At 36.7% G+C, this 27,262-nt stretch overlaps 1 protein-coding gene across 15 annotated transcripts in view; it reads left to right on the forward strand.

The window, feature by feature from the left end:
- Positions 1-351: 351 nt before the first annotated feature.
- Positions 352-27,262, forward strand: part of ptprub (protein tyrosine phosphatase receptor type Ub) — a 206,412-nt gene continuing 179,501 nt past the window's right edge. For 5 of the 15 annotated variants that reach the window (XM_026283815.1, XM_026283816.1, XM_026283818.1 and 2 more), the window contains exon 1: positions 355-698. In XM_026283815.1, coding sequence (XP_026139600.1) covers positions 629-698 — 70 coding nt within the window. In that variant the 5' untranslated portion in view covers positions 355-628. Of the gene's footprint in view, positions 699-27,262 lie in introns of all 15 variants that reach the window. The other 10 variants (XM_026283811.1, XM_026283810.1, XM_026283821.1 and 7 more) reach the window with 6 other exon arrangements.

Consider the following 27,262-nt stretch of genomic DNA (forward strand, 5'->3'; position numbering starts at 1 on the left):
GTGTTAAGGGTCTTTACACACACACACACACACACAAACACACACACACACACATAAAGTTAGAGGGTCGAATAAAGATGGAAGAGATGGGTTTTAAGCCGATACATATAAACAAACAGTTATTCAGATGCAGCAATGTAAAATAGGGGTCTCGGGGTCATAAAGGGTGGAGAACTAAACGCATTTTAGAGAATGTGTGCCCTTTATTCTCATTTTATCAACCAATATAAATCACATCATTAATTTCATTCAGTTATGGGAGCTGCTTGTCTTTAGTAGCTGGGCTAAAGAGATTACGATGAATCATAATGTATAGCCTGAGAACAGCAGGATGATTAGAGCGAGCTCAACTTCTCGAAAGCCCCGCATGGGGGCGTCGTTCGCACACTTTGAAGCACACTACGCACACTGGAGCGCTAGAAAGTGCGCTCGCGGAGAGAAAGAAACATCGCTTGGAACTGTTTATCCTGACGTCAGTTTGAACGGCTCGCACTGCCCCCGTATCACTTCACGCGACTCTGAACTGAGCTTCGGCTGGATTTCGGGAATCGATGAACTTCACCATCCAAACTACTGGAGCCACTGAAATGATTTCGACTTGTTTTCCCAACTGGACTAACAACATAAAATGAATACCTGCGCATTTCTCTTGATCCTGGCGGTTCAGATTCACGCCGACAGCGTAGAGGGACCAACAGGTAAAGTCCCGTTTATCTGGAGTTACAGAACCTGCGCACTTTCAAACTTGTGTGTGTTTTGAGGACACGAGAAGCTTACGCTAGTCTGGACAGAAAAGGGAGGCTGAGTTGCACTTCGAAGACGCTGAACTTTTCTGATAATGGAGAGATTTGGTCTTGGTTATCATAAAAACAGTAAAGGTGCCATCAAAAGCTTAAAACGAATTGCGTGTTCGGGCTGTTTGTTATTTGGCTGTTTAAACATTCCCTCAGATTGACGTAATTCATTGAGTGGGTCTCTGAATTATTGTTAAAGTATTTTTCATTGAAAGCACTCATCTGCGAAGCTTTAAATCAGCGGTTGAATTAACGAATCATTTGTGGCTGCACCAGACGTTTTATAAAGGCAGCGAAGTGGCTCATAAAATGCTATTATTTCAAATTCATGTCAGAAGGATTTACAGTGAGTTGAAATTTAAAGGGAATTAACCACCAGAAGTTATTTTTTGTTATAAACTGAATCAACTTTTCTGATTATTCAAATCACTCGTTTTGAATCTTTTGTGGGCGTTCGGCTATATGCCTAAACAAACATTCATTTATTTATTTATTTAACCACGAAATAATCATAATACTCGTTTCACCAGAAGAATATTTATTTAGTTATTTAGTTTATTTATTTATTTTTGCCGTTTTAGTAGGGTCAAGTGTCGTACAGTGAAGTGTATGTGCTGTGCAGAGTAACGTTAGTATGAAGTACAGATGTATCCTCCCGCGCTCTTTATTGTTGATAAAAGCCCTCGAATTCAGTTTTGTAAATTAAGTATCTCACCTTGTTTATGAGTTGTTCAAGGAACTAAAGCTTCCAAGATGCTATTCTTGGAATAACACGGTTTCTTAATCAATTAAATAACAAATCTGTCTTTAAAGCCCATCTTAAGTTTGACACTTTTTTTTTTTTACTGTATAAGAAATGAGGGCACAAATAGCTGGTTTACTGCTCTTGTCTGGTTTAAGAGGGTCTGACCAAGCTGATGTTCATCTGGTTTATCTGTGTGTGTTCAAAACCAGCCTACTGACCAGGCTGGGAGCGGTTTAAGCAAACCAGCTTAGGCAGGTTATTTATTTATTTGCAAGGTAATGTGAAGATTAGGGTACATTTGAATTAATAAAATATAAAAATTAAAATTGTACACATTATCATAATAATATTTACCATCTAACACTGTTAAATGACCTGCTGGTCAAGCAGGACGCTCAGCTTGTTTAGCTAAATGGCCTTTAGAACACCTATTAAAACAAACCAATAGACCCAAACCTTACCAGACATCGAGACCAGTCAACCTTTTTTGCATTCGTACATTTACATTATTTTCCATTATTTAGTTATCTGTGTTTTTTTAAGCTGCTTCCATCATGAGAGGCGTTGGCTGTTCTCCACAGTTTTTGATTTCAGATTTTACTATCCTCGTAGGCATAACCTGATCCACACACGCACTGAGATTATGAACTGCTTCCTCCTCCACACTGTCAGTGGGCCATATGAAGACAGAGCAGGTACAGGGAAACTGAAGGGTGCTGCGTGTGATTGCTCATAATGGACCACTCCCTCGGAGCCAGGCTGTAGGAAACATGTCGCATGCTTCGCCCAAGAAACTTGACAAACAATCATGATCCGTTTGAGGGAGCTATTGATTTTTAGTTAACTAAATGGCTTCCATTTAGCAAGCTGTCAAGTAGCTGTAGGGTTCTGTAACTACTGCTGCGTTCTGTGCATTCCCTCTGTTCTTCAGCTGCAGTCTAATCCTAGTTTCTGTTGGTTTTTGGCCTGATTTACACAGTGTAATCCACTCTTATTGTGTTCGGCCGATGTTTCCGCCATTGTTTTTTCCCGCTTTTGTTTTGCCATGGGGGAAGGCAGCGATGAGTGCCCCGGTGTGAGATGAATACAGGCATTGTAACCAAGTGTCTACTTCGTTTTTAGCTTTTCACACCCTCTGTGTTAGGCTACATGCTTATGTTTTGTCAGTTGTGCATCATTATTTTGACTTTGTAATATGATAGTAATGAATGGATGAACTTCCTAAGTGCTGATGAAATCATTTATAAAGAATTGAATAGTTTACAAAAATGCATAAAAGCTCTAAATCATATAACCATATAAAATTATTGTTGTTTATTTATAAAAAAAAAAAAATACACACACACACACACACACACACACACACACACATATATATATATATATATATATATATATATATATATATATATGTATATATACACACACACACACACAATTTTTTATTTATTTGAGTAATGTTCTGGCAAGATTACTTTGACAAAATTCACTGCAGTCAGTAATTAAATTAATAATTAAGGTTGATTTTTTTTTCCTGATATTTCTGAATAGCATAATGATTGCAAAGCTGACCTCAAAGTGATTTTACCTTTCAAGGGATATTTTCTTTTAGTTCTCCTGTTCATAATCATAGGTGCTGCAGCAATCCAAACTGTGTCGCTATGGAACTGACACAAGCAAATGTCTCTCATAATAAGGGGAATGAAGCACATCATTAGGATGAATATGGAAATAATTAAAGCACATGAAGATAATTATACCAAAGCTGAGACAGAATGGGGCAGCTTCACATTAGCTGCTTAGTGATGGAGTCTCTGGAGGCTTGACATGCAGTGCTCTTTGTTGGGATGTGCAGCTATTCTCAATTCTGATGTATTGACATCTGGATTAATCTGGTAAAGTCAATAGACATAATCTAGCATAATGTCGTATTTATTGCTCAATGTGTGTTGTGGGTTTAGTAGGAGTTGACGTGATGTTGGTCATGCAGATAACAATATTGAAAAAAAGTTTACACAATACATCTCCTGAATGTGACTTTTTTAATGTGACCTACCATAAAAATGGAATAAAGAAACTTAAATTGGCTGATATTAGCAGATTAAAATTATTTTAATGCTTATCATGGCATGTGACCCCATATTATTTCTAGATAGTCTTATTGTAGTGAAACCACAAATAAATGAAATTGATGATGAATGGACTGGAATATTCACATGTCTGTGGCAAGTTTGTGACAATTTCCATTTAACTATTTTTAAAGGAAAGTTTTTTTTTTTTTTTTTTTTTTTTTTTAAGTTTCTCACAGTTAATTATTGTGGGACACGAAAGTTCAGAAGTGAAAAGTGAAAGTGTTTATCTAGTTAGTTTAGTTTATTTTAGTTGTGTTTTCCTCCTACTAATAGCTTTATCAGTTATCAGCTTTGAAATAGAGTGATTTATCATTGTAAGTACCAGACCAAATTTCCATACAAGGTTCATCTGTTCATTTTTACAGGATGTTTACTCAAAATTACCATTGGCAGACTGTAGGCTGGATAAATAGGCTTGGCTGATATTGGACTGCCACTTAGAGGAGTAAATCTCATACACAGGTTCTTGAATTTAAAGACGTTTTCAAAATGTTATAAACCATGTTTGGAAAGGATGAGTTTCTGTCCTTCACCTGTTCCTAATTGGCTTCCTCAGGTGCTCTGGACTGTCAGTCCTTTAGCTAAGTTATGGCTTAGACTGCAGCTGTTTCTTGTAGTACAGAGCATGGCATGTGCATCAAGGTCTTAACCCTTTTTCCGGGATCCATTGCAGCAGCACTACAGTAGCTTGGTGAATCTAGATCATGGAAAGCAGTTATCTTTCACAGTGCCATTATCGTGGTCATGATGTAAATTACCTCGGGACATGAAACCTTCTTTGTTTGCTTTCAAAGGTGCTTTTAAAAGGAGAAGAATGCAGTTTCTGCGCTGTAGTGTGTCCTAGTGGAATTATATAAAAAAAGCATATTTCCAAAACAACTTTTGTAAACGCCCTTTACACTTATCACGTCCTTTCATGATTATTCTTATTCGTACAATATCTTGCTATTTTATTTCGGCCTTGACATTTAAAAGACAATATGTTTGGCAAAAACCTGAGATTAAGTGTTTTCCTCACAGCCTGTTTAATTTAATATGGAATTTTGTTTAGTCTGAGTATTTTGGCAAGTCTTTTGGCTTGCATTTCTCTAATTGAATGTGAATTTTTTTTATTCCCCTCTCCCCACTAAATGGATCAGCCGTGGTCCCATACTGGCTAAACACCCTCCCTTTTCTGATTATTTACTCACCCCCAGGCTTTGCAAGATATATATGACTTACTAACTTCAGCTGAGGAGAAAAAGGTTTTGGAGAAAAACATTCCAGGATTTTGCAATCTATTTTGCATCTGTCAATGAATGTGGTATGATGAATGAAGACAATTTTGTGGCCCAAAATTCATATTTAGACAGCTTCAAAGTAACAAACAGCTGACAAATAGAAGCAAAAACTAAACAAAAACCTAACTTAACTTAAAACCTAAATTAAAGGTATTGCTACAAATGCTAGCTGTGGTCTAGTTTGGTTAAGTTCATGACCTCTTCTGCAGCATTTGCGTGTTTAAAGTCTGCATTAAATCTACACCATTTATTTTGTTAACACTCAATGCTAGTCTTAAGGCGAACAATTAATCTGTGCAAGTTAGTCCACTGAAAAAATATAATTTTTCTTGGTAATCTTTAATCGAAATCTGATAATTTGCTTCCACTGGAATGGCATGCCTTCTCTGATGACATCAGTTTGACAACTTGGGCAGAATATACTGAACCACGCCCCTCCAGGTATAAACTCCCTGTGGCCACCCCTAGGATGATTTGCAGTGGGTACTATTCATTTAACTGCAGAATGTAAATTCACAATAGTTTAAGAAGTGAAAATAAATAAATTCAGCACCGCCTGTAGCACCAAAAACAATTGCAGATTTGCGCCACCAGAGTAGCTGCCCTTTCCCTCACCGCCCCCCCCACCGTCCAATCAAAACACAGAGTGCATGCATACTTCACGTGATGCTCTAGACTAGATCGCATCGATCGCCATTGTCCAATAAGGAAGTGACTAAAACTGCAATTCATCGACTGGCCGCTTAAGGCTTGCTGCAAAAGGGAGTTAGTCCCATAGACTCCCCATGTTAAAATGCCCAACTTTACAGCAGAAAAAAACGCTTACAGCCTGGTGCAATAAATGATGTTGGTCTAAATAGCAAATTTTGCCCTCCATGACAACTGTGAGGGGGATTAATTTTTTTATAATTCATCCGTTTAAATTATATTAAGACTTAAACTTCTGCATAATTAAGGGCGCGGCCACTTGAGTGACGGGTGGATTGTTGCTGCTGACACTGCTATCGTGCTAAGTTGGCGTGGTGACGTGCTACCAAGATGGCGATGACTCGCTCTGCACACTTTAGGCTTCAAAAACACACTTCAGGAGTCATGTTCATGTTTTTATATAGTCTATGGTTCGCATTCGTATTTATAGTGTGTTCTCTCCTAGTTTTTATACAGTCTATGGTTCTTTCACTGGAAATTTAGAATTATCACATTTTTCAAGATATGGGGCTGAAAATGTATATGTCTATACAATTTATAAAGTTCCATATAGTTACTATCACACAAATAGTTACGCTTTTCTCCAAAAGTTAGCATAATTACAAATGTGAAATTGATTTTATACAACAGTTCAATAAACAAGAAATTTAATGACTTGCGTTTAAGGCAACATATTTCCTGTTTTTGCTCTATTTCTAAGAAGAAAAATCATTCCAAACACAGCCACTGTTTTGCGTCTCTGAGCAACATTATGGTGTTTCATTCCTGAATGAATCAACCATTTAAATGATTTGGTTCACTCGCAGTGACTCACTACTCATAGCTGCCACCTACTGGCGGTTTTAATTACACATTTAAGGTACCTTTCAATTTTTTAAATCATTTCAAACATCAGTTTTCAATGTTTTATGTTTAAAATATCAAAACATTATTTATTCATTTGTAACTGCAGGTTAAAGCATTCCATGTCCCACAGAGCTGCATTAAACAATGTGTAAAAACATCTAAATGGCACTTCAGATGCAGCTTCTGTTTTCTCTGCATCGCAAAGATCAATTTTGTTGATACTGATTGCATTTGCCTAATCTGGCCACCCCAATAAAATTTTCTTGGGATGCCACTGCGCCCCTCCAACCGTTAGTTTGCTGTGAGTGAGAGATAAGAGGAGGAGCGTTACTGAATACTAAATAGAATAAATCCCCGCCCTCTATTCAATATTCCATTTGAGTTGGAAATACATCACTATAATGAAATAAAGTCAGCAGCAACTTCCAGTTCATACGGACATTAAAGGGTTAATCCACCATAAAATGAACATTTTAACATTATTAATTTACCCCCATGTCTTTCCAAACCTGTAAAAGCTTTTTTCGTCTTCAAACAAACAAAGTTTTACGGGTTTGGAACGACATGGGGGTAAGTGAATAATGACAACATTTTCATTTAAGCTACCTAAATATGTATTCTCGTCTACATTGAACCCTGTTCATTTGCAATTGTGTTATCCTTCAAAACCTTAATTCCTGTTCACCCAAAAAATATTTTGGATGGCCTGGGGATGAGTAAATACTCAAATTTTTATCTCATGTATCATTTTTAGGTAAACTGTTTCTTTAAGTGACACACAGAGAATGGTTTGCTGTGAAGGTATGAAAGTACAAAGAAGTTTCAGAGGGTTTTTCCCGCTGATTACGAGATAATGCAGCCGTCTGAACATCAATGAGACCCGGTGCCCAGGTGTAGGTGGTAGGAGGGCTCGGATGTCTCGGGCACCCAGATATTACGCATCAAACAGATTCATTAATCAGAATCATCCTGACATCCAGATTCTTTGACCTAAGCTAATTGCAGAGTACCTGTAAAACAGGAGGCGGCGAGGACCCTGGTGACCAGAGTTTTATTTCCTTTGTAATTAAGGAAATTGCATAGTGTCTTTTATTTTTTTGCACTTCCATCTGCAGTGGAATCTCAAAGGACTCTTTATTTTTTCTTCCCAGCCCTGACTGCATTTAGCACTGCTGAAATAATGAGGAAACGTGTCAGAGAGGGTTTCGAAAGCAACAGCTGAGAGCGCTCGTTCCCCCAGTATCAGAGGCAGTCCGTCTCTTGTCGAGAAATGTTTTCTTTGGTCTCGCCTGTCAAACTGCTCTGGACTTATAAGAGGTATGAGGCTGGGGAGGGAGGGGGTTTTGGGAAAGGGGGACTGCCAGAGCGCACTCTCCTCCTTCTCTTCAAACGGCAGAGCTGCTCTGAGTCAACATCTGATGGGAAACGAGGGTATGACAACAGAGCGAAGCGGTGCTGGCTTTTCCTTTTGTTGTCTCTGGAAGGCTGCTCCGTTCCTCTGTGATTTATCTATGGATTTCAAAAAAACAGTTCCAGTTTCAAGGGGCCCCTGATGGAAATTTGGCTCTGAGAGGATCTGAGGCTGGTATTTAGATGTGAAAATGACAGTGAAATAGATAATCAAAGACTCCGGAACAGGAGGGCACTTAGAAGCCTCGCTTGCCCTTAAGTTTTGTGAGTTTTGCTAGAGGAAGTGCTCAGCTTGGTTAGATTCTCCCACGTTAAATCTAGCCAACCCAGGTGCAGCTTTTTTTAATTCATCCCGACTCTCTATTGCGCTCTGATTTGTTCTCCTCCTTACAAGTAGTAAGGCCCGAGGCTACATTTCTTTCATTTTCATTTTCAGGAAGCTTTTTGCCTTAACTTTGTTTAGTGTTTGTTGAGCGTATCCACGTTTCAGAGGATTGCAGGTGTTTACACTGTGTGGGTGGTGAATATACTTTATTTTTAAGCACAGTAATTTCAGCGGTGATGGTAAATAATGATTGAGACCAAAGGGCGTCTCTGCAATGGCTTTTTTAATTATATCCACCCAGGGTAAAAAAGAACACCTGCCAAGTTCCAAATGAAAGTAAAATTTCCTCAGATGTCATGAATTACAATTTAGAAGCATATTTCCATTTGCAAAATAAGCAGTTGCAATAGACTTCATCAAGTTTGTCAGTATGCATATAGCCTGTGATGTTGAAAGAAGTCTTATGCTCACCATGCTGCATTTTTTTGTCAGTTAAATCCATGCTTGTAGAATAATATGCTGTAATATATATATATATATATATATATATATATATATATATATATATATATATACTGTCGATGTAGTTTTAAGGTAAAATAAAAAGAATCATCCTATACAGAACTGACGTTTACTTCTGGCTTTTCAAACATGTATGCAAGTTCTACTTTACAAAAAAAAAAAAAAGAAAAAAAAAAAGAAAAAAAAAAAGAAAAAAAAAAGTTTTGTCACAGTTTAGTCCATTTCGTTTCTTATCCAACACGCGAGAAGTTAAGCTTAACATCCCTTCACTGTCTCCGCTTGTGTAGGGTGCGGACAGGTATAGTACGCTCGCACAGATTGAGTGAGCGCTGGAAAGGGGCTCTTATTTTGTGCAGTCGTCTGTTCGCTTCCTGCTATCTGTGCCTCAGACTTGTAGCTCTGCACTTCCAGTGCTGAAGGGCTGCCCGTGTCTTGCGCACAGATTTAAAAATGCTTCCACACAACTGACATGACAGCGAATGATTACAATGTATTCTGTGCATATATATATATATATATATAATTTATTTATTTATTTATTTATTTATTTATTTTTTTATATCTCCTTTTTTAAAGATCTCCTTTCCTGTTAGGCTGAAAAAGTAAATTTCACATGCTTTATCTACCTGTTATGGAAGTTAATTGAAACTTTGAAGGTGCTGGTTGGCAATAGTAATAAACATTTATCTTGACTGTTCACCTAATACATTTGCCTCTGAATACTGAATAATTTAATTGTTGAACTCTTTCAGTCTGATGGTTCTCTGGAGTGTTTTGAAGAGACAGTGTTTGGTCCGTAATGGTGGTTCTGCCTTCTTGCCATTAGAGTGCCTTCTGCTTTTGCTTTTTCATGTGATTTTTCTGTCTTTAGAAAAGCCAGCCAGTCACTCAAGAGTTCCTCTCAGCTCCTGAAAGATCTGCTCTGAGAGATGGCACAACAGCCAAGGACATAATTGTACAGAGCATGTTTTTTTTTTTTGTGGTAAGATTTTCTCAATGGACAGTTAATTAAGGCCGTTAAGGTCAGAAACCAGTCATGTTCGTTCACAACACTCAATGATTTAGGATGTAGAGAAGTAATTTGCCACAAAAAATGGTTAAACTCAAAACAGTTAAAATACTTTAGGATGCTGAGAGATTTCTTTTCTTCCTTGCTTTACAAGAGGAACTTTAAAGTGCGTAACCCTTTTGAACTTTTTCTGATTAATTTAGCCTTCATTTGTTAACAAATAAAGCATATCTTAAAGTGGAAGTGAAGCAGTAGCATTATTTAGTAAAGTGATTTCCACTTTTTAATTAAAAATATATAACAAACATGATTAATGTAACCATTTGAAAGAAAAAAGGATGTTTTGTTATAGCTTTTGGAGCAAGGGCGGTAGTAATCAACACAGAATATTCGAAGCTTCAGAGGGAGGGGGCTCATATTTTAACTAACATATTTTTCTCTCTACCACCACGTCTACATTGGACGCGATCGGCGCGGCATGACAAAATACAATAGAACCTATCATGCTGTCTGCTCTGGATGCGGTGTGCGCGGTTGACAAATTCGCAACTGCTGCTGCATTCTATTTATGAAGTACACATTTCAAACCATTTTCAACGGTCGCTCTGTCGCGTCCAGCATAGACAGACTCTGTTCTGATCTTTAGCTGTTGCGGCGTGGTGCGACAACTGTCGTGTTCGGTGTGCGTAGAGGGCAGGAATAAAGATGTAATATTATATTACAGTGTAATAAAGTCTGGAATATCTGTGTGTCTGTCTGTCTGCTTGCATTTTAATTTTGAGAACTGTTTATCCAATCGACTTCACAAGTGATGGCAATACTTTTAACATAGACACAATATTAATAGGCTACTGTACGATTTTTTTAATGTCTGCTGTATTTGCAAGTATTTTCCAAGCAAATTAAGTGCACATTTTTATCATGTGTAAAATTACTGATTAACATGCCGGATAAAAGCAGTTACTTTTTTTAGTGATTTTTCAAACTTCTGTTTGAAGACATTATTCAAACTTTACTCATGCACACACTATCAAACTCTCTCTCATTCACTACTATATTGCCTCTCACACACTATCAAAGCTTTTTTCACACGCACTACCAAACTCTATCGTACAAACAATATCAAACTCATTCTCACAGATTATCAAACATTTTTGCATACATGCTATCAAAACTCTCTTGTGCACACTAAGATACTCACACGCACTATCAAACTCTCTCGCACACGCACTACTTGATGTGCTGTTGTGGTAGGCCAGTTTCAAATCGCAAATTTAGCACACTATCTATGTCTTGTCCTCACTCAATTTAAAGTGCTCCCACACAGCTGAGGTCTTCGGCATTTTTGCCTTCTCTTCCAGATGAACTGAATCATGACGTTCACTCATGGGTGATTCATATTCAAGGGTGAATGAGAACCGTTTCATGGGGGATGCCAAGTAGAGCTGTAAACTGGCCTTAAAAGTTAGGCCCGACAGAATTCAGCCCAAGCCCGAAAAGTCAATTTTGATTGATAGCTTTTTAAAAAAACGCTGAACCCATTTACAGCCCAACGTCATTTAAATGTGCGCACGGACGCAGCTCTTTTGTCTTTTGTCAAGAATGAGTCATTTATACATGTTTTAACATAATTTATTTATGACTAACGTATGTTATGGCCAATCGGAAGTTGGAACAAAGAAATAAAATAAGTCCTCTGTAACATCATCCTAGGCATACGCTGAGCCTATAAATAGATCTTTCTTAACAAATTAAATTAAGATAAATGTTAATCGAAAGGCATCACATGACCGCTCATTTACTGTGCAAGCCTGAGTCCGTGTAAAATGATATAAATTAATCCCGAACCCATCAGCTCTAATGCCAGGTGTTTAGAAGAAGAAAAAAATTAATATTCGAATCTCAAAATGTGAAAATTTAATGGCAACCCACCAAACTAATTTTCGAATAATCAAATATTCTGGTACAGCCCTATTCTTTTTTAAACATAAATAGATTGATTTTATATTTCAGTTCACCGTTGGCCCCCATTTTAACATTTTACATGTGCTTCGTGTTCTGTTAGTATATAATTAATACATTTGTATCTAATACAAATGTGCTGTAACTGTAAAGAGCATTAGCCTTAAGGCCTTCAGTAGTGTTTTTTCTGAACATCTCTCTCTTTCTCTCTCTCTCTCTCTCTCTCTTTTTTTTTTTGTAGTGACACTTGCGATGCAACACACTGCAAATCTTTTGTGCTGGTCTTTTGTCTTCATAATTTTTTTTTTGAAGGTCTCTGCTTGTTCCAATGCTTTCTTATAATCCATATGGTCTGGTGGCATTTTCTTTGTACCTTTTCTTTATATAAAATGGGGTGAGCTCTTGTCTGAATCATTTATTCAATTTGTCAGTTCCTGGCAAGTACAATGATCTGAGGATGCAAAATGTCCTCTCAGTAGAATAGATCTTTGATGATTGAATGACTCTTTATTCTTTCTTTTATTCATTTCATTTAAACCTTTCCCTCTTCTGCTATTTCTTTCTCTCTTAACTCCCACAGTATTTTCCATACTGTATACATAATGGTGATAAGACTGCTTATAACTTTTGGTTTATGGCAAAAATACCCATTTCCCTTGCCTTTGAGATTGAGTTTTAGATTGAAATATCACGTTTTGTGTTCTCCCTGATTAGCATTTAGTTTGTTTATACTGGCTTTTGTGTAATGTCTATGTGCTATCAAAGGAATATACACACAGCTGTCCCATAACTCTTAGGGATGTGCTGATGAGGTTTGTGGTGGAGCTCTGGAGATTTCTGAATTTCATCTTGGCCCCAGTGCTGCTCTGACAGACTGGAGAGATTTACACCTGCCCTGCCCTTATTCTCCATACTCAGTCTCTCGGTGGCCCCGTCCAGCAGAGATTAAAGTCGTATTGATCCATGAGCCCAGGAAAGTCCATTTCACTAAGACTCCATCAAATAAGGACCCCCTTTATGAACCATGTGTTTCTGATATAGAGACATGAAATACAGCAGGTATGAAATATAGTGGGTGAAAGCCACCGAGACTCATACCTGGACTGATATGAATCTAATATGATCGTAAAATATCTTGCTCTTCGTGTTGTGTAACCCTCAGGGAAGGATTTAGAATACATTTGGATTTCCTTGTGTTCGCTTTCATTGTACTGCAGGAAATGAGTTAATTTTTACGTATTAAAAATAAAGCAAATTTCAGTTAACATTTTCAAAGATGCTATGTTTGTTTCTAGTTTTGGTCTAATTTATCTCTTGCTGGTCATTGTGCAAAATGCTTATAATAACCAATAATGATCATGATATATGATACATGATTGCATTCATTGTCATTTCTGACTGAATTTGGAAGCACGTAGACAGACAAATGCATCTTACTGCTCCTCTATAAATATCTTGAAAAAGTGATTCCAACTTTTAAAAACTCTGGCACTTTTCAGCAATTATTGGCAGCGAGCACAAGCGCTAGATCACAGATGCAGTCTGTCATGCTTGTTAGATCTCATCATAAACACACCCATCTGGTAGGCCGCTCACTTCCTGTCGATTTCTTTCTCCTGCTCTTTCTCATTCACACAAGCGTTGTGACACCCAAGCAAAAAGTTACCGCCCGTGCTTCTGGATACACAGTCTGCAGCCTTTGTCTCCTCGAAGATCCTATGGGAAAGTTTTGTGTTACATAGTCTCAGGCATTGATCTACGAGTAGATTTAGTTTGAATTTCAGAAATCCACTGAATTTATTGTTCCCTCATCTTATGACGCTGGGTCAGGAGTGGATATGCGTCAAACCTCTCAGCTATTTCCTCCTCTGGCAAGCAAACGGCTTTAGCTGCGGCACCCGCCATCTTTCTTGATTTCCAAAATGTTGTCTTGTTGCCCTATTACAGTCATCCATTGTCAAGCTGCGCACCATTTGCAGAGTTAAAAAAGGGGTCACCATTTATGCACGCCCAGTACTAATGTCAGCATTCGCTGTTTAGTTAATGCTATGAAATATGAAACCACCAAATGAGCAACAGCCCTTTCTAATGAAGTTTCCCGTTACTATTGTATAGGGAACATTTAAGCCTGCATAACAGGTTCTCTGTCTTTTTTATATATTTATTAGATTTGGCATATATACATATATAGTTATATTTTGGTTGAAGAACTCTGTCTATTTGTATTTTTATTAAATGATAATTTAATAAGCCACTAGCCAATATATATCAAATAATACATATGTTAAAAAAACAAATGCTGTCTTAATTGATTTTGATTTATTTGTTTTTAATGATATTTATTTTGTTTAAAACAATTAAGTAAAGCTGCTATATTTGCTTCTGATATTGGCCTATTTTATTTGATAAAATGCTTATAATAACGAATACAGATATAGTCAGAATCATGATATATATATGATCCCTTCTTATTTCTGCCTGAATGAGGATTTTTTTAAAGCACACAGACAGACTAACTCCTACTCCTATTCTATAAATATGTCCAAAAATGATTCTAACTTCTAGAAACTGCATTTTTCAGCATTTATTGGCAGTGAGCAGGAGCGTTCTCATGGGGATTCTTCAGGCGTGTTGGGCGGCATCACTCAGGCGGCCATAATCACATCTGCACCATTAAGTTATTACAGCCAGAATGAAAGAGTGGGACGTGAGCTCTTGTGCCTTGAAAAGAGAATTAAGGCGATGGTGCTGTCAGCTTGATTTAAACACACACCTTCACACATCCAGACGGATAACATCAAACCTGAAATTGTCAGTTTCCTCAATTTTACAGCTTTCTGTGACACTTGCCATGCCACAGCAGTGTGGATGTTATTTGAATAGGAAGTGCTCTTTCTGTTTCCGTGGGTGACTTCTCTCCCCGGTGAGACAGCTGTTCTTGACAGGTTATGGCTTGAGTGCGCCCGGTGTCAGCAAGGACTGCATCACTGTCACCTCGGCAGACTTCTCTTTCACACCTGTCTGTTCTACCTGAGCTCCATGTGCTGGGTCTTATATGTGTGCGGGCTTGAAGATCACACTTCCGGACGTAGGTTTCACTTTGTCATATTTGCTTACACTCATATGTCATGTTAATTTATGTTCACAAGCACTCTGTAATGGAGTAAGGACATACCCCAAGGCTCAGTGGTCTATAGCTAATGTTGTAGTGGAAACATATTAGCGCTGTTCCTAAAACTGTAGTGAGCTGCCTTGCTGTCTACTGTTTGTATCAGACTTCTAGAGCATCTAGAATGAAATGAAATCAAATTAGTGTAAAATAGTAAATAGTATAATTTTAATTAGATTAGATAGGTTGATAGTTTTATAGACACTTTTTTTTTTTTTAGATACAAAGCTCTATTTAGGCCTCAGTATAAAAAAAAATGCTAATTACTTACTATTTTGAGGTAACTCAGGGGTCCTGTGGGAGATTTTATTTGTTTATTTATTAAAATATTTAAAGATTTCTGTCCCATTCAAATCAACATACTCTATTTGTAAAACTATTTCTCATGGGAATAGTGCTTAATAAATCGTTTTTATGGATTGATTGATAGATTGCAGTAACTAGAGAGATATGTTTATATATGGCAACATATAATCTTGACTAATCTTCTCCTGTCTGAATTGACTCTGTTAGTAATTGTGACTCATATCTATATATATAGATAGATAGATAGATAGATATACACGCACACACATGTTAGATTACGTACAGTATGTCACCATAAATGTATGTCACCTTATAATCTGGACTTATAGATATTTCTTTCCACTTTGTTGCCAGTGATTGCTGGTTCTATCTTTGATTTTGGATCAGAAAAGGCTGTATAATGTTGCTTCATTTTGAAACAGTGTTTCGCGTTCGCTGTCTGTAGGCAGTTCACTATGATTTGGAATGGTGCTTTTAAAATTAATACTTCCTTCATGCCCTGTTACAGAGCAACACCAGGCTCTCTAGTTAGGGTTGTGCCTATAGACGATAGTATCGTGTATCAACGATAGTCAGAGATATCGACGTAAGCAGAGGTATCTTTCAATAGTCAAGACGATATTAGGCTCACAAATGAGGATTAGAGCCTGTAGCCATCCACATACAGACGTACATCATCTGCAGATACAAGGTATTTCATTGCATTTTAACAGCTAACTTGAACGGCCTATATATGTGCAATATTTTACTAACTGAGTTGTTAGAATGCATCTCATTCTGTGGCAGTGCGTCGAGCTCGTCATGAGGCGCACGGTCCGGAGCGCTGTATGACTGATGCATCAGTTTAGTTGAACTTTACTCCAAATATATCAACCTACCTGTTTTGAATACTTTACATTTACCATGTTACTTTATGCCCAATATTAGTGTTAAACTGTTGGGGCCCTATCATACTCCTGGCGCAATGCAATGCAAGACGCAGTGCAAGTGTGTTTGCTAGTTTCAGTTCGGCGACATTCGCATTTTTTAGATCGTAAAAATAGGGCCCTTGTACTTTAAATGAAATCTATTGATTTTAATCTTTGACTGATTTTGCAAAACATTCATACTCATATCTTCCATGCGCAGATATGACAGATATGTCACAGGACATGCAATATGATCAGACTATATATATGAACTAGCGGTTTTAAATACAGTATTTTTATATTTAACGTTAGTTTATCAGTATGTTTGAAAGTATATTTTTGGGATTATTGGTGATTCCATAGGCTCACTCTCGTGCACATGTGGGGTTTAAAACACCAAATAGTTATGCTATGACGAGAACAAAGAGTCTCTCTCCTGTTTATGCACACATGCACAATAATATTGTGTATCATCGATCTCACGGGCTGACGATATGACGATTTGAAAAATGACCATATCTCACTATCTCTAATAGTTCCAAGTAGAAGCATGGATGTCCACTGTCCATTTTGTATAATTTCCTCTAGGTAGCTACACTTTCAGTTTCCCTCAGACCATCTTAGTCTTATACAGTCTACAGTACACCTACATGCTCCTAATATCGTGTGGCGTACAGAATGATTTTCTCCCACATACCCTCCAAATAGTGCTGAGACGTCAGTGGAAGCTTTGCCAGCCCCGGCTTGGCACACCAAAGTTGATGTCTAGCAATTTATAAGACGTTCGATATGATCCAACATATGGTTTTGAATTATATAAATGCAGCATGAGGATAATTGAATGAATGAGGGTCCAGATGACAAGGTAAGATGCTTAGACTCAGGTGTTTCTAGGAGACCTGTGAGTGAAGGATTATTGATCTACTACAGACCGCCAGAAAGGGCTTATCGTTTCCTTTAGAGTTCTTCTCCTAGTTGTCTCCCTTGGGTCTCTGGACTCTATTCCCAGATCATGATCAGATCACCTCAGATGAAGTGTTTCTTTCTCTCGGCACTTTCTCATCTACTTTCAATCTCTTTCTTGCAGCATCTCTTTCCCTGTCTGACGCCCTCTGGCTCACCCTCTCAGATTGAACTTCATATTTTCAGTCTCTGCTGAAGTCAGCATGCAGGCTTTGGTTGACATCCATAATGCATATGCATGTGCTACCATAAGCTCGCTGGAGTTTGTGTTCCATCTTGTGGGACGGTGTTGGTCTCACATAGAATCCCTAAGGACTTCACTCTTCGTTTTGAGAATTAGATGTGGAAGAAATCTTGATTCTGGATTATCAATCAGAGTTGTAAGCAACTGACAAAAATTGCTTTTTAAAATGATTAATATTTTTTTTTAATAATAACAATAATGATAATAATAACTATTATTATTATTATTATTATAAAAACTACTACTACTACTAATTATAATTAATAATAATAACATTATTATTATTATATGGTTAATAAAATGTTAATAAAAAAAATGTTAAAAAATGTTAATAAATAATTAAAAAATGTTAATAAAATATTCTATAACTATTTATTTTTATTTTATAATATTCATGAAGATAATTGATTATTATTAGGGCTGCCCTCGACTAAAGACCTTTTTGGTCGACTAGTAGGTGTTTATTTGAAGCATTAGTCGACTAATTGCAAGTTTAGTAAAAAACCATTTAAATCATAATAATGAACCTTCCATTTAAATCATAATAATGAAACTTTAATTGCCTGCATAGCCTATAATGCTTGCCACAGTGCACCGCAGAAGATAATGATTATGAATGTGTCAGGGAAAAACAGTAAGGAGGCTGCATTAACATGTAAATAATTAATTGATAAACTAGTGCTTTTTTGTTTTCGGTTTAAGAGATGAAGTCGTGGCACTGACCCGTCATCTCCGCAGAAGTGGATGCGCCTGTAGGCATGTTTCATATGGAATCTTAGAATATCTGTTTTCCATTTGAATTGGTTTAGGCCTATTTGATAGTAGACATTTCACTCTCAGTAGATATTTTTATGTCTGTAAGGCAAGCATAAACAGAGTTCCGCTCAAGTTCTCAAGAGACCGAGATGGCAGAAAGCGCATCCTTGTTTGCTTTCATTATTTTACAAATGTGCTAAGTTTTGTTGTTATTGTGAGTGTACACAAATAAATGTAGAGTCTTTACAGATTCTAAAAAATAATTACTCTTATCTGTATGAGCAAAAATAGGGAGTATTTTAAGAGCAAGTGAGCGCAACGGCGCCTTCATCTGTCCTACTATGAGTGCTACTGTTCAGTTTCCACACACTGCACAGACGCTTCAATTGCGCACACTTTTCTATGTTAACATTAGATTGAGCTGCCACAGAGACCAGCCCGTAACGATGACTTTGCCAATTTGGATGTTTTTTTTGTTTTTTTTTTTTAAACCAAGTGACTAATAAAATATTGGTCGACCAGGTAGTTGATGTGATGATTAATATTATTATTATTATATGGTTAATACAATATTTTCATTATCATTAGTACTAGTAGTTGTCACAAAGTTACTTCTTTACTTTTTTTATTTTATAGTACTGATGGTGAAGATCGATTGATTGTTGTTTTTATTATTATTATTATTAGTTGCTGTAACGTATATTTTATTATTTCACTTTTTATTATTTTGTAATATTTATGATGATGATTGTGGTGATTATTATTAGTGGTCGACCGATATATCTTTCTGCTTGGCCGATCTATTAGGCAGGAGTGATGTTTTTATTCTTGTTTGTTGTCGTCGTTAACAGTTCTGTCTAATACGGATAGAAGTCAGACAGAAGTCAGACAGAAGTCAGACAAAAGTCAGACAGAATGGTTAAACAAAGGAATTTATGTATACGGAAAGTATTAGAACTATTGCATTTATATTAGGCCTATTAGCAATAGAAAGGCAAACATAATATTTTCTTGTTTGCCGTCAACATTAAGCACATATGCATTTATATAATTTAAACAAATCTTTAAATGGCTAATGAACATTTAATTTCACAAACCTTGCAAACTTAGTCGAGTCTTGTGAAGTGTGTATGTGTATCTAGCATGATTACATGTTCTCTGTGTGACGGTCAGTCCGTGTGAATTGAATGCTTTCAATTTTAAACTCGTGATTTCAAATTATGCTGCATTTTATGCATTTGCCCACTGCCCACTTCATCTCATTTTCACTGTGTGCTGTATGTAAAATGAGGGTTACACTGGCTTTATTTAAAAAATATGATTCCCAGTGCACACAAACTTCCCAGAATACTGAGTGCCCTGTTGGTTACAATGTTTACTTTCTTTTTTTTATTATATTTGTATAAAATATTCATTTATTTGTCGTAGCAAATATATTATTTATTTTATTATTTATAAGCATACTACTACTAATAATAATAAATCTTGTTGTTTTTGTATATAATTATTTATTAAGATTAATGCTACATGTTTCTCACTTGAAAGTTTGGTATGCCATTTATTTGCAGATGCATATGTACAATCTTGTCTAGTCAAAAAAAAAATTAAATATTGATTACTATTGGTCAGATTTATTGTAATTGTTAATGATTCTGTTTATTGTACCAACACCTCCAAGATTTTCAGTGCCTTGTCTTTTTTCAATCCTTTTCTCCTACTATCTGTCTGATTGTCCCTAGGAAATACTCAGCCTCCGGGCTTTCAGATACTAATCAGGATTGAGGCCTGTCTGACAGAGAGAATTCATTCCTTTATTCTTGATTTATCTTGGCATCAGTGCTAACACAGTTAGCTCAGAGCTAGTTGGACCTACCCTTAAGCTTCATTTAACATGTGAGACAGAAAAATACTTGCCTGCAGCAATTCTGCAATTCTTGTAGATCAATGGATTGAAAGCTTTGGTGTCTTAAGTACTAATGCTGGTGCATTTTTACTCGTTTTATCACAGTCTTACTCTTAAGAATAGTGTGAGAGGATTTGGGGTTTATGTACGTTTTTACACTTATTGTAGGCTTTATGCAAAGAGCAGATGCTTTACATGGCAGCACATTTCAGGGCCAAGCTACATACATGTTGTTTTAGATTTTAACTTTTAAGTAGGGCTAAATAATCATGCAGAGGAGTGAAAAGAAGGCCTTCAAGAATGTGGCCTTCAAAATGAAACCGTGAAAACTGTTTAAACTTGGTAGTATACACTATATTGCATTGAAACAGGCTGTGACATCTTGTTTTCTCTGGCATCACGAACCTCTTTTGTTTCTGCCTGGATCCATTAGCTGGTCAGACTGGCTAATTGAGAATGGGTTTAAGCAGGGATTAAACCAGTGTGATATATAGGTGGATGCGGGAGGCGAAGGAAAAAAGGCTTTGGAAAGAGATGAGTGACTAATATGGGTATTAGTGCACGTAGGTGTAGTTATATGTCGTCATGGGACACTGAGTAAAACAGAACAAAGCTTTGCTGACAATGGCCTCAGTGACTTCAATGGAGCTCACATTCACTGAGGCACTCAGGGTTAACATTTCAGAATCTCTCATTCTGATCTCGCCCTTGTGCTTGTTCAGTCTGGATTTATGTGCACTGCTGCATGAAATGAGTCTAAGATTGTTTAGTTCCACTTGTTCCTCAAGATAAATAAGTTTAACATTTAGTCTTGTGTAGGCAGAACTTTGATATAAGGTCCATATCAGAGCTTATTCTGGCCATGAACCAGCCATGAAGACTGCAAGAAACCACCTGAAAGACTTGTAAAATGGCAACTTTTGTTTTCATGTGCCGTTCAGGTCGTTTTTTGTTTTGTTTTGGTTACTGTTGTTTTCTTTTCTTTCATGTTGTCATGTTTAGTTGCGTTTTATGTTGTGTTGTTTTTTTTTGTTTTGGCTATTGTTGGCGTTGTTTTTTGTTTTGGATATTGTTGTTTTAATTTTTTTGTTTTGTGTTTTGTCTCGTCTTTTGTCATGTTTTTTTTGTGGGTTTTTTTTTTTTGGCTACTTTTATTATTTTAATATCTACAGTTTACAAGAATAGTTGTTCAGAAAGTACTGGAAAAATAGTGGAAAAGTGATTCAAATTCCACAATCTCAAATTCCACAAATTCAAATCTTTTTGATGCCACTAACCTGTCAGACATTGAAACTTTGAACTCAATACATTGCAGAATTAAAGGTCACACATTTTGCTTTGTATTGCTGCATATACCCTAATTTCTTCATTCTTAATTAGCGCTTAAGCTTGGTTGGTTTTACTTCAGTAACTTCCTTGTTTTTTATCACAGTGCATCGAGCACAGTTGGACCTGGTTCACTCAAGGTTAACCAGCGGCAGCTGTGTTCTGGTTTTTCAGCATCTTTTAAAGAATGTGGTCTTATCCACCTCTCCGTGCCCCCTCCAGCCTTAGCCATAATCCTATAACAAAGTCAGTAAGTCAGACCTCAGGACATTTGAATGTAACCAGAGGTTTGGCGCAAGCTTTTTCTATCTGTTGAGTTAAAACTGTTGCCAGTTGCCAGTAGCACTCAATGGGACTCCATGGTATTTGCATGCTCCTCTGGTACTGCTACAAGGAGAGATGTTAGATTTCTTTTATTGAGGATAGGTCAGCTAAGGCCGTTATGTTTCGTAGCAGTACAGTATTAACTCAAACAGCTTTACCAAGACACTGAAAGCCCTGCACCGTCGGTGATAAATTAATGCCCAAACTCACGTCGTAGCGTTGTGATGCTACATAATGGCATGACTGTGGTGCTGTGGATTTGTTCTGGTCCACTGAGCCTGAGTGGCGCCAGAGGTTCTGCCCAGGGATTTCAAGCAGTATTCCAGAGACCAAATCCCGGAACAGACACTGAGCGAGCAGAGCAACCCCTAATCTCTTCATTATTAGCTCATAAATATTTATTTGAGACCGCGTCTAAAGGAAGAGATTTGTTCACCATTCTTCCGTTGAAGAGCTGCATTTTATATCTTTTGACTACGTGTGGAGGGTCCTGTTTCTGAACTTAGCAGTGAACAATTCATTCTTTTGAATCATTCTTCTAAACTGGTTCACAAAACCTTCAAATTGTTCATTCACAAATCAGACTAAATCTGCTTGAGCAGTTTTGGAGTCAGCAACTCACTGATTCATACAGAATCTGATTATTATTTTTTTTTTTACTCAGTTGAACTGGTTTACAATCCTGAATGATTTGTTCCATGATTTGGAATGAAAGGTGCAAACAGTTCTTGAATCAATTCAGTGATTCATTAAACTCACTTTTAGACACTTGATTCAAAATGGTCCAGGTTAACAACACAATGTCTCAACGAACCAAGAATTAACTAGTTCAAAGGTTAGTTTACCTAAAATTGAAAATTAGCCCTTAAATTACTCACCTTGAAGTCTTTCTAGGTGTATATGACTTTCTTCCTTCATACAAATCTAGTCAGAGTTATTTTAAAAACGGTATTTGATCTTACAGGCTGTTTGATGCAACTCAGCGGGTGTTGCACTCCATCGGTCCATGATAAGTTTAATAGAAAGCACATCCATTAAATAAGTGTCTCACATGGCTCCGGGGGGTAAACAAGAGGTCTTCTGTAGCGAAATCGATGCATTTTTGTAAGAAAAATATCCATATTCAAAATGTAATAATAACTTTAATCTAGCTTGCGCTCACTGTTGTAGAATGGAAGCAGTTCCGGGGGATTGACGAATGAAGTCAGTGATGCACATGCGCCGATAAATCTTGTGAAAACCAACGTTTGTTTGCATAGTTCCAAAATCATAGTTTTGTCTCCTCTTGGCTTATATCGAATTTACATTCTTCTTTACAAATCCTTGTTTTGTAGTTCTAATTAGTGACCGTTGTTTTGTTTTGATCTCTCCTCTGCGTTTCCGCGTGCTTCACTTCTGAGCAGCTCATGCGCAAAGCTAACCTCATACGTCATTCTCCCGGAACTGTGAGCGCAAGCTAGATTAAAGTCATTATTACTAGGGCTGGTAATATAAAGTGTTAATTAATTATAGGAAAAAAATAAAGCACTAAAATTATTAACAAATTAAACGCACATGCCCCGCCCCAGACCTATGTGTATCATCTGCAATTTCATACAGTCGAATGATGACTAATATGAGGCAGAGCAACAACTTACTGCATGACGGAGCCTAGAGCAAATCCCTAAAATTCATGGGTATGGGGCAAAATGTCAGTTTGAAATTTTGTCTCTTATTTAAATCATATAGTTAATAAATATCACACGAGCTGTAGGCTAAGTGCAATATCGCATGAGTGCAAATGTGATACTCATCTTATACAACAGTTCATTAAGAAGTTAATATTGTTATTTTAGGCACAATGTTGTCTGTTTTGCTCATTTTTGAAAAACTTGGTGAAACTTGCTACTGTTTTTCATAATTATATTACTTGTAGAAAAACTCACATTACTCCCATTGTCCAAAAGAGTATATGTAATACATTTTTTCAAACAAAAGAAATTCTTGCTGAACCTACTTTTTGTAATCTCTGTTTGGTGCTTTGCACAAAAATGACTTTAAATGATCTTTTTAGAGTAATTTCTCCAAATTTGATGTGCGATTAGTTAGATTAATTAATCACTACATCATGTAATTAATTAGATTAAAAATTTGAATAGCTTTCCAGCCCTAATTATTACATTTTCAATATGGATATTTTTCTTACAAAAATACATTGGTTCACTACAAAAGTCCTTTGTTCAGCCGTATGAGATACTTTTTAATTTTTTTTAATGGATGAGCTTTTTATTAAACTTCTCATGGACCAATGGAGTGCAACACCCGCTGAGTTGCATCCAACAGATTGAAAGATCAAAGACACTTTTTTTTTTAAATAACTCCAACTGAATTCGTTTGAAAGAAGAAAGTAATATACACTTTATTTTTTTCACTCATTTTAATTTGAAATAGTTATAAATTATTATTCAATTATTCAGTTGTTATTTTTATGAACTGAATATGAACTATAATCCTTGAAATTGCATTAAACTCCTTTAAAACATAAGGCCTACATATGGCTTTATCAGACTATATTGTGTATATTGTAATGTTTATGGCTTTGCTCTCAGCAGTGAAATCCTCGACTCATCAAGCTGCTCACCTTTGCTCCCATGGAGTTTTGAGAGTCTGCACACACACACATGTGTGTGTATAAGCCCACAGCAGTCAGGTTCCCAGGGTGGTCATTAATGCCCTAGATAACAAATAGTGTTGTGTCTGTTTCCTTTTGCCCCGAGGGAGTAAAAAGCTTCACTGTCTGATGAAAATATCACCTCGCTCCCTGGAGCAGACACTCAGTATAACTTCATTAGCTGGCTCAATCCACACATTAACTTGATTACAGTAACTAACTTATTCAGCTGGTGACAATGGGACAATGTCCTTTGCCTACATTTGCCTGGTTTGCTGCAGGGTGTGTCTTTTTAAGTATCCATATATTTAAAGGAGAGCAACCTTTTCTGAACTTTAACTCCATCATATGTCCTTAGATGAAATAGGGGATTTTTTCTTTTACAAATCTAAACGTTTTTTTGAGAAAGATTTAGTTTTTTGTAACTTTGCAGATCTTCTTTATGCACAAACAGCAACGTTACAGACTAACTAAAGTTGAAAAAGTGAAAAAGCACAATAGGATCCCATTGAAAAATGTTTCTGCTATTATGTATCAAAATGGGTCTAGAGGGATTGACAGAAACATTTAATGTCATTATGCCAAACGGGTAAATGCATCTACTCTCCAGTCTGCTTTTAAAGGAATAGTTCACTCAAAAATTATTTTTTTTGTTATGATTTACTCACCCTTGTGTCATTTTAATCCTGTGTAAGTTTCTTTCTTATACTGAACACAAAAGAAGATATTTTGAAGAATTTTGTGGAACTAAACAGTTATTGGTCCCCGTAGACTTCCTTAGTAGGGAAAGAAATTCTAAAGAAGTCAATGGGGACTAGGGCTATGTGATATGGGGAAAATATCTAATTGCGATTTTTTTTTTTTTTTTTGTTTTTTTTTTTTTTTGACAGATATTGCGATTTTTGATTTGCGATTTTAAATTTACAAAGTCAAGCTTCATCTCAATATTGTCAATAATGTGCAGCACAGTATGAGCATCATTATCCTGCTGAAAAAAAAAAAATCTTACAGTTTCCATTAAACCATTACAAAATTCCTTTTTGTTTTTGGCATTATTCCAATTGGAATTACTGTTGTTCTATCCCATACATCTCCCATTATAACCCTGAAATCCTTTGAATTTTCAATTGTTCAATTGTATATATCTTTTTTTTTCATTGTCTGTCTTTTCAAAGCTTAAGTTACATAACTTTTTTCTTTAGTTTTAATTGCCTAACTATTGACCTGACCCTGTAAACGCCATAATCCCACTCTGTCTCCGACCTTTTTTTTTAAATGGTGGGCGTTTACACAGTTGGCTAGAGCAGAGCTGATTGGGGAAAACGGAGGTGCCCTCACTCTATTGGTAAGTAAGACTGTCACTCTGGAACAGCGTAATATTGCGTCCACATCGCAGGCTTTTGCGATTAGCAAATCGCAACATATCAAATCGCGATTTCGATTTCTATTAATCGCACAGCCCTAATGGGGACTGTTTGATTTCTAGCGTTATTCAAAATATCGGTAGCACTTTATTTTACAGTCCTGTTCCCCATGTACATACTATGTACTTATTATAGTAATTACAATAACTATGTAATAACTAGGTACTAACCCTGAACCTACCCCTAAACCTAACCCTACCCCATGTAGTTACCTTGTATTACCAGAACTTTCACTCAAGTGGTAGAGCATTGTTGGGGGTTCGATTCCTCAGGAACACATGATAGGTAAAAATGTATAGCCTGAATGCACTGTAAGTCGCTTAGGATAAAAGCGTCTGCTAAATGCATACATTTAAATTAAATTCGATTTTTAATTTAATATTTTGATGGTCACAGACATTATTTTCTAAAATAATCCAAAAGCCAAGGGTTTTTGTCAAGGGAACCAGGGTACTTTTACAACTTCTACAAAAAATAAAATAAAAAATTACCGTATTACTTTCTTTTTGCTGTGGAGGGCAAAAAATGAACATTGCATGAACATTCTGCTAAGCATCTCCATTTGTGTTCTATGGAAGAAATCATTCAGGTTTGGAACAATGTGAAGGTGAGTAAACGATGACTTAAATTTTTGGGTTTGTTTTAATGTTTCAAAATATTAATAGGGGATGGAATAAATTTTAGTAATGGATGACTGGATAAATGTGACACTCATATCAATTATTAATCCACAGTTGAGAAAGAACCATTGCACCTTTTCTTTTTCCCCCCCCGATCATTTAATTCTGTTTTGGATATTAATTCACCTCCGCACCTCTCCTGCCTGTTGAATATGTCCTCTAAAGTTCTTGAGTCTTTTTTTTCCTCGTCTTCTGCAAGCTCACCAGCCTGGCAAAATCCTCTTATGCAACATGCATGAGTGAACCCTTTGGCCCTTAACTAAACGTGTCCTCGCACACTTGCTAGACTGTAAATTAGGTGGCATCCCTGACCTACATAACGTCCCTCACCTTCACATCACCAGCCTCTTTTTCTAGTAAGGTGAGAGGAGAACTGAGGAGACTTTGAGGACAAAGGAAGTTGGGGTTAATTGTGGACTAGTGGGCGGAGTCTTGGTTAAATTTAGTTAAATTCCTTCTCTTTTAAGCCTAAACTAACAGAATAAATGTCAGTGCAAGTTGCCTGGCAACTATCCTGAAATGGGATTTATCTTCAGCAGGGGGGAAATCTTCATGGGGGGTCTGTGCTGACATTAAACATGCTGTTAATTATTGGCTAATACTGAAGGGATCTTGTTTCTTTGAGCAAATCTCTACCAGTTAGATTCACAGCGGCATGCGTGTTTTTTTGGGAGAATATTCGACATATTATCAGGGTATGTCCAAGTGAATTTGTGTCCAGGTCAAATTGTATACAAATACTTTGCATAAAAAATAATTGTAACTTAACATAATAGGTAAACATTGGTAACATGAATGCACTTTAGTCGCTTTGGATAAAAGTGTCTGCTAAATGTCTAAACTTAAACTTAACTTAACTTTTAACTTAACTTTTGG

The sequence above is a fragment of the Carassius auratus genome, chromosome 16, assembly GCF_003368295.1.
Source record: "Carassius auratus strain Wakin chromosome 16, ASM336829v1, whole genome shotgun sequence".
In the NCBI taxonomy this organism is placed as follows: domain Eukaryota; kingdom Metazoa; phylum Chordata; class Actinopteri; order Cypriniformes; family Cyprinidae; genus Carassius; species Carassius auratus.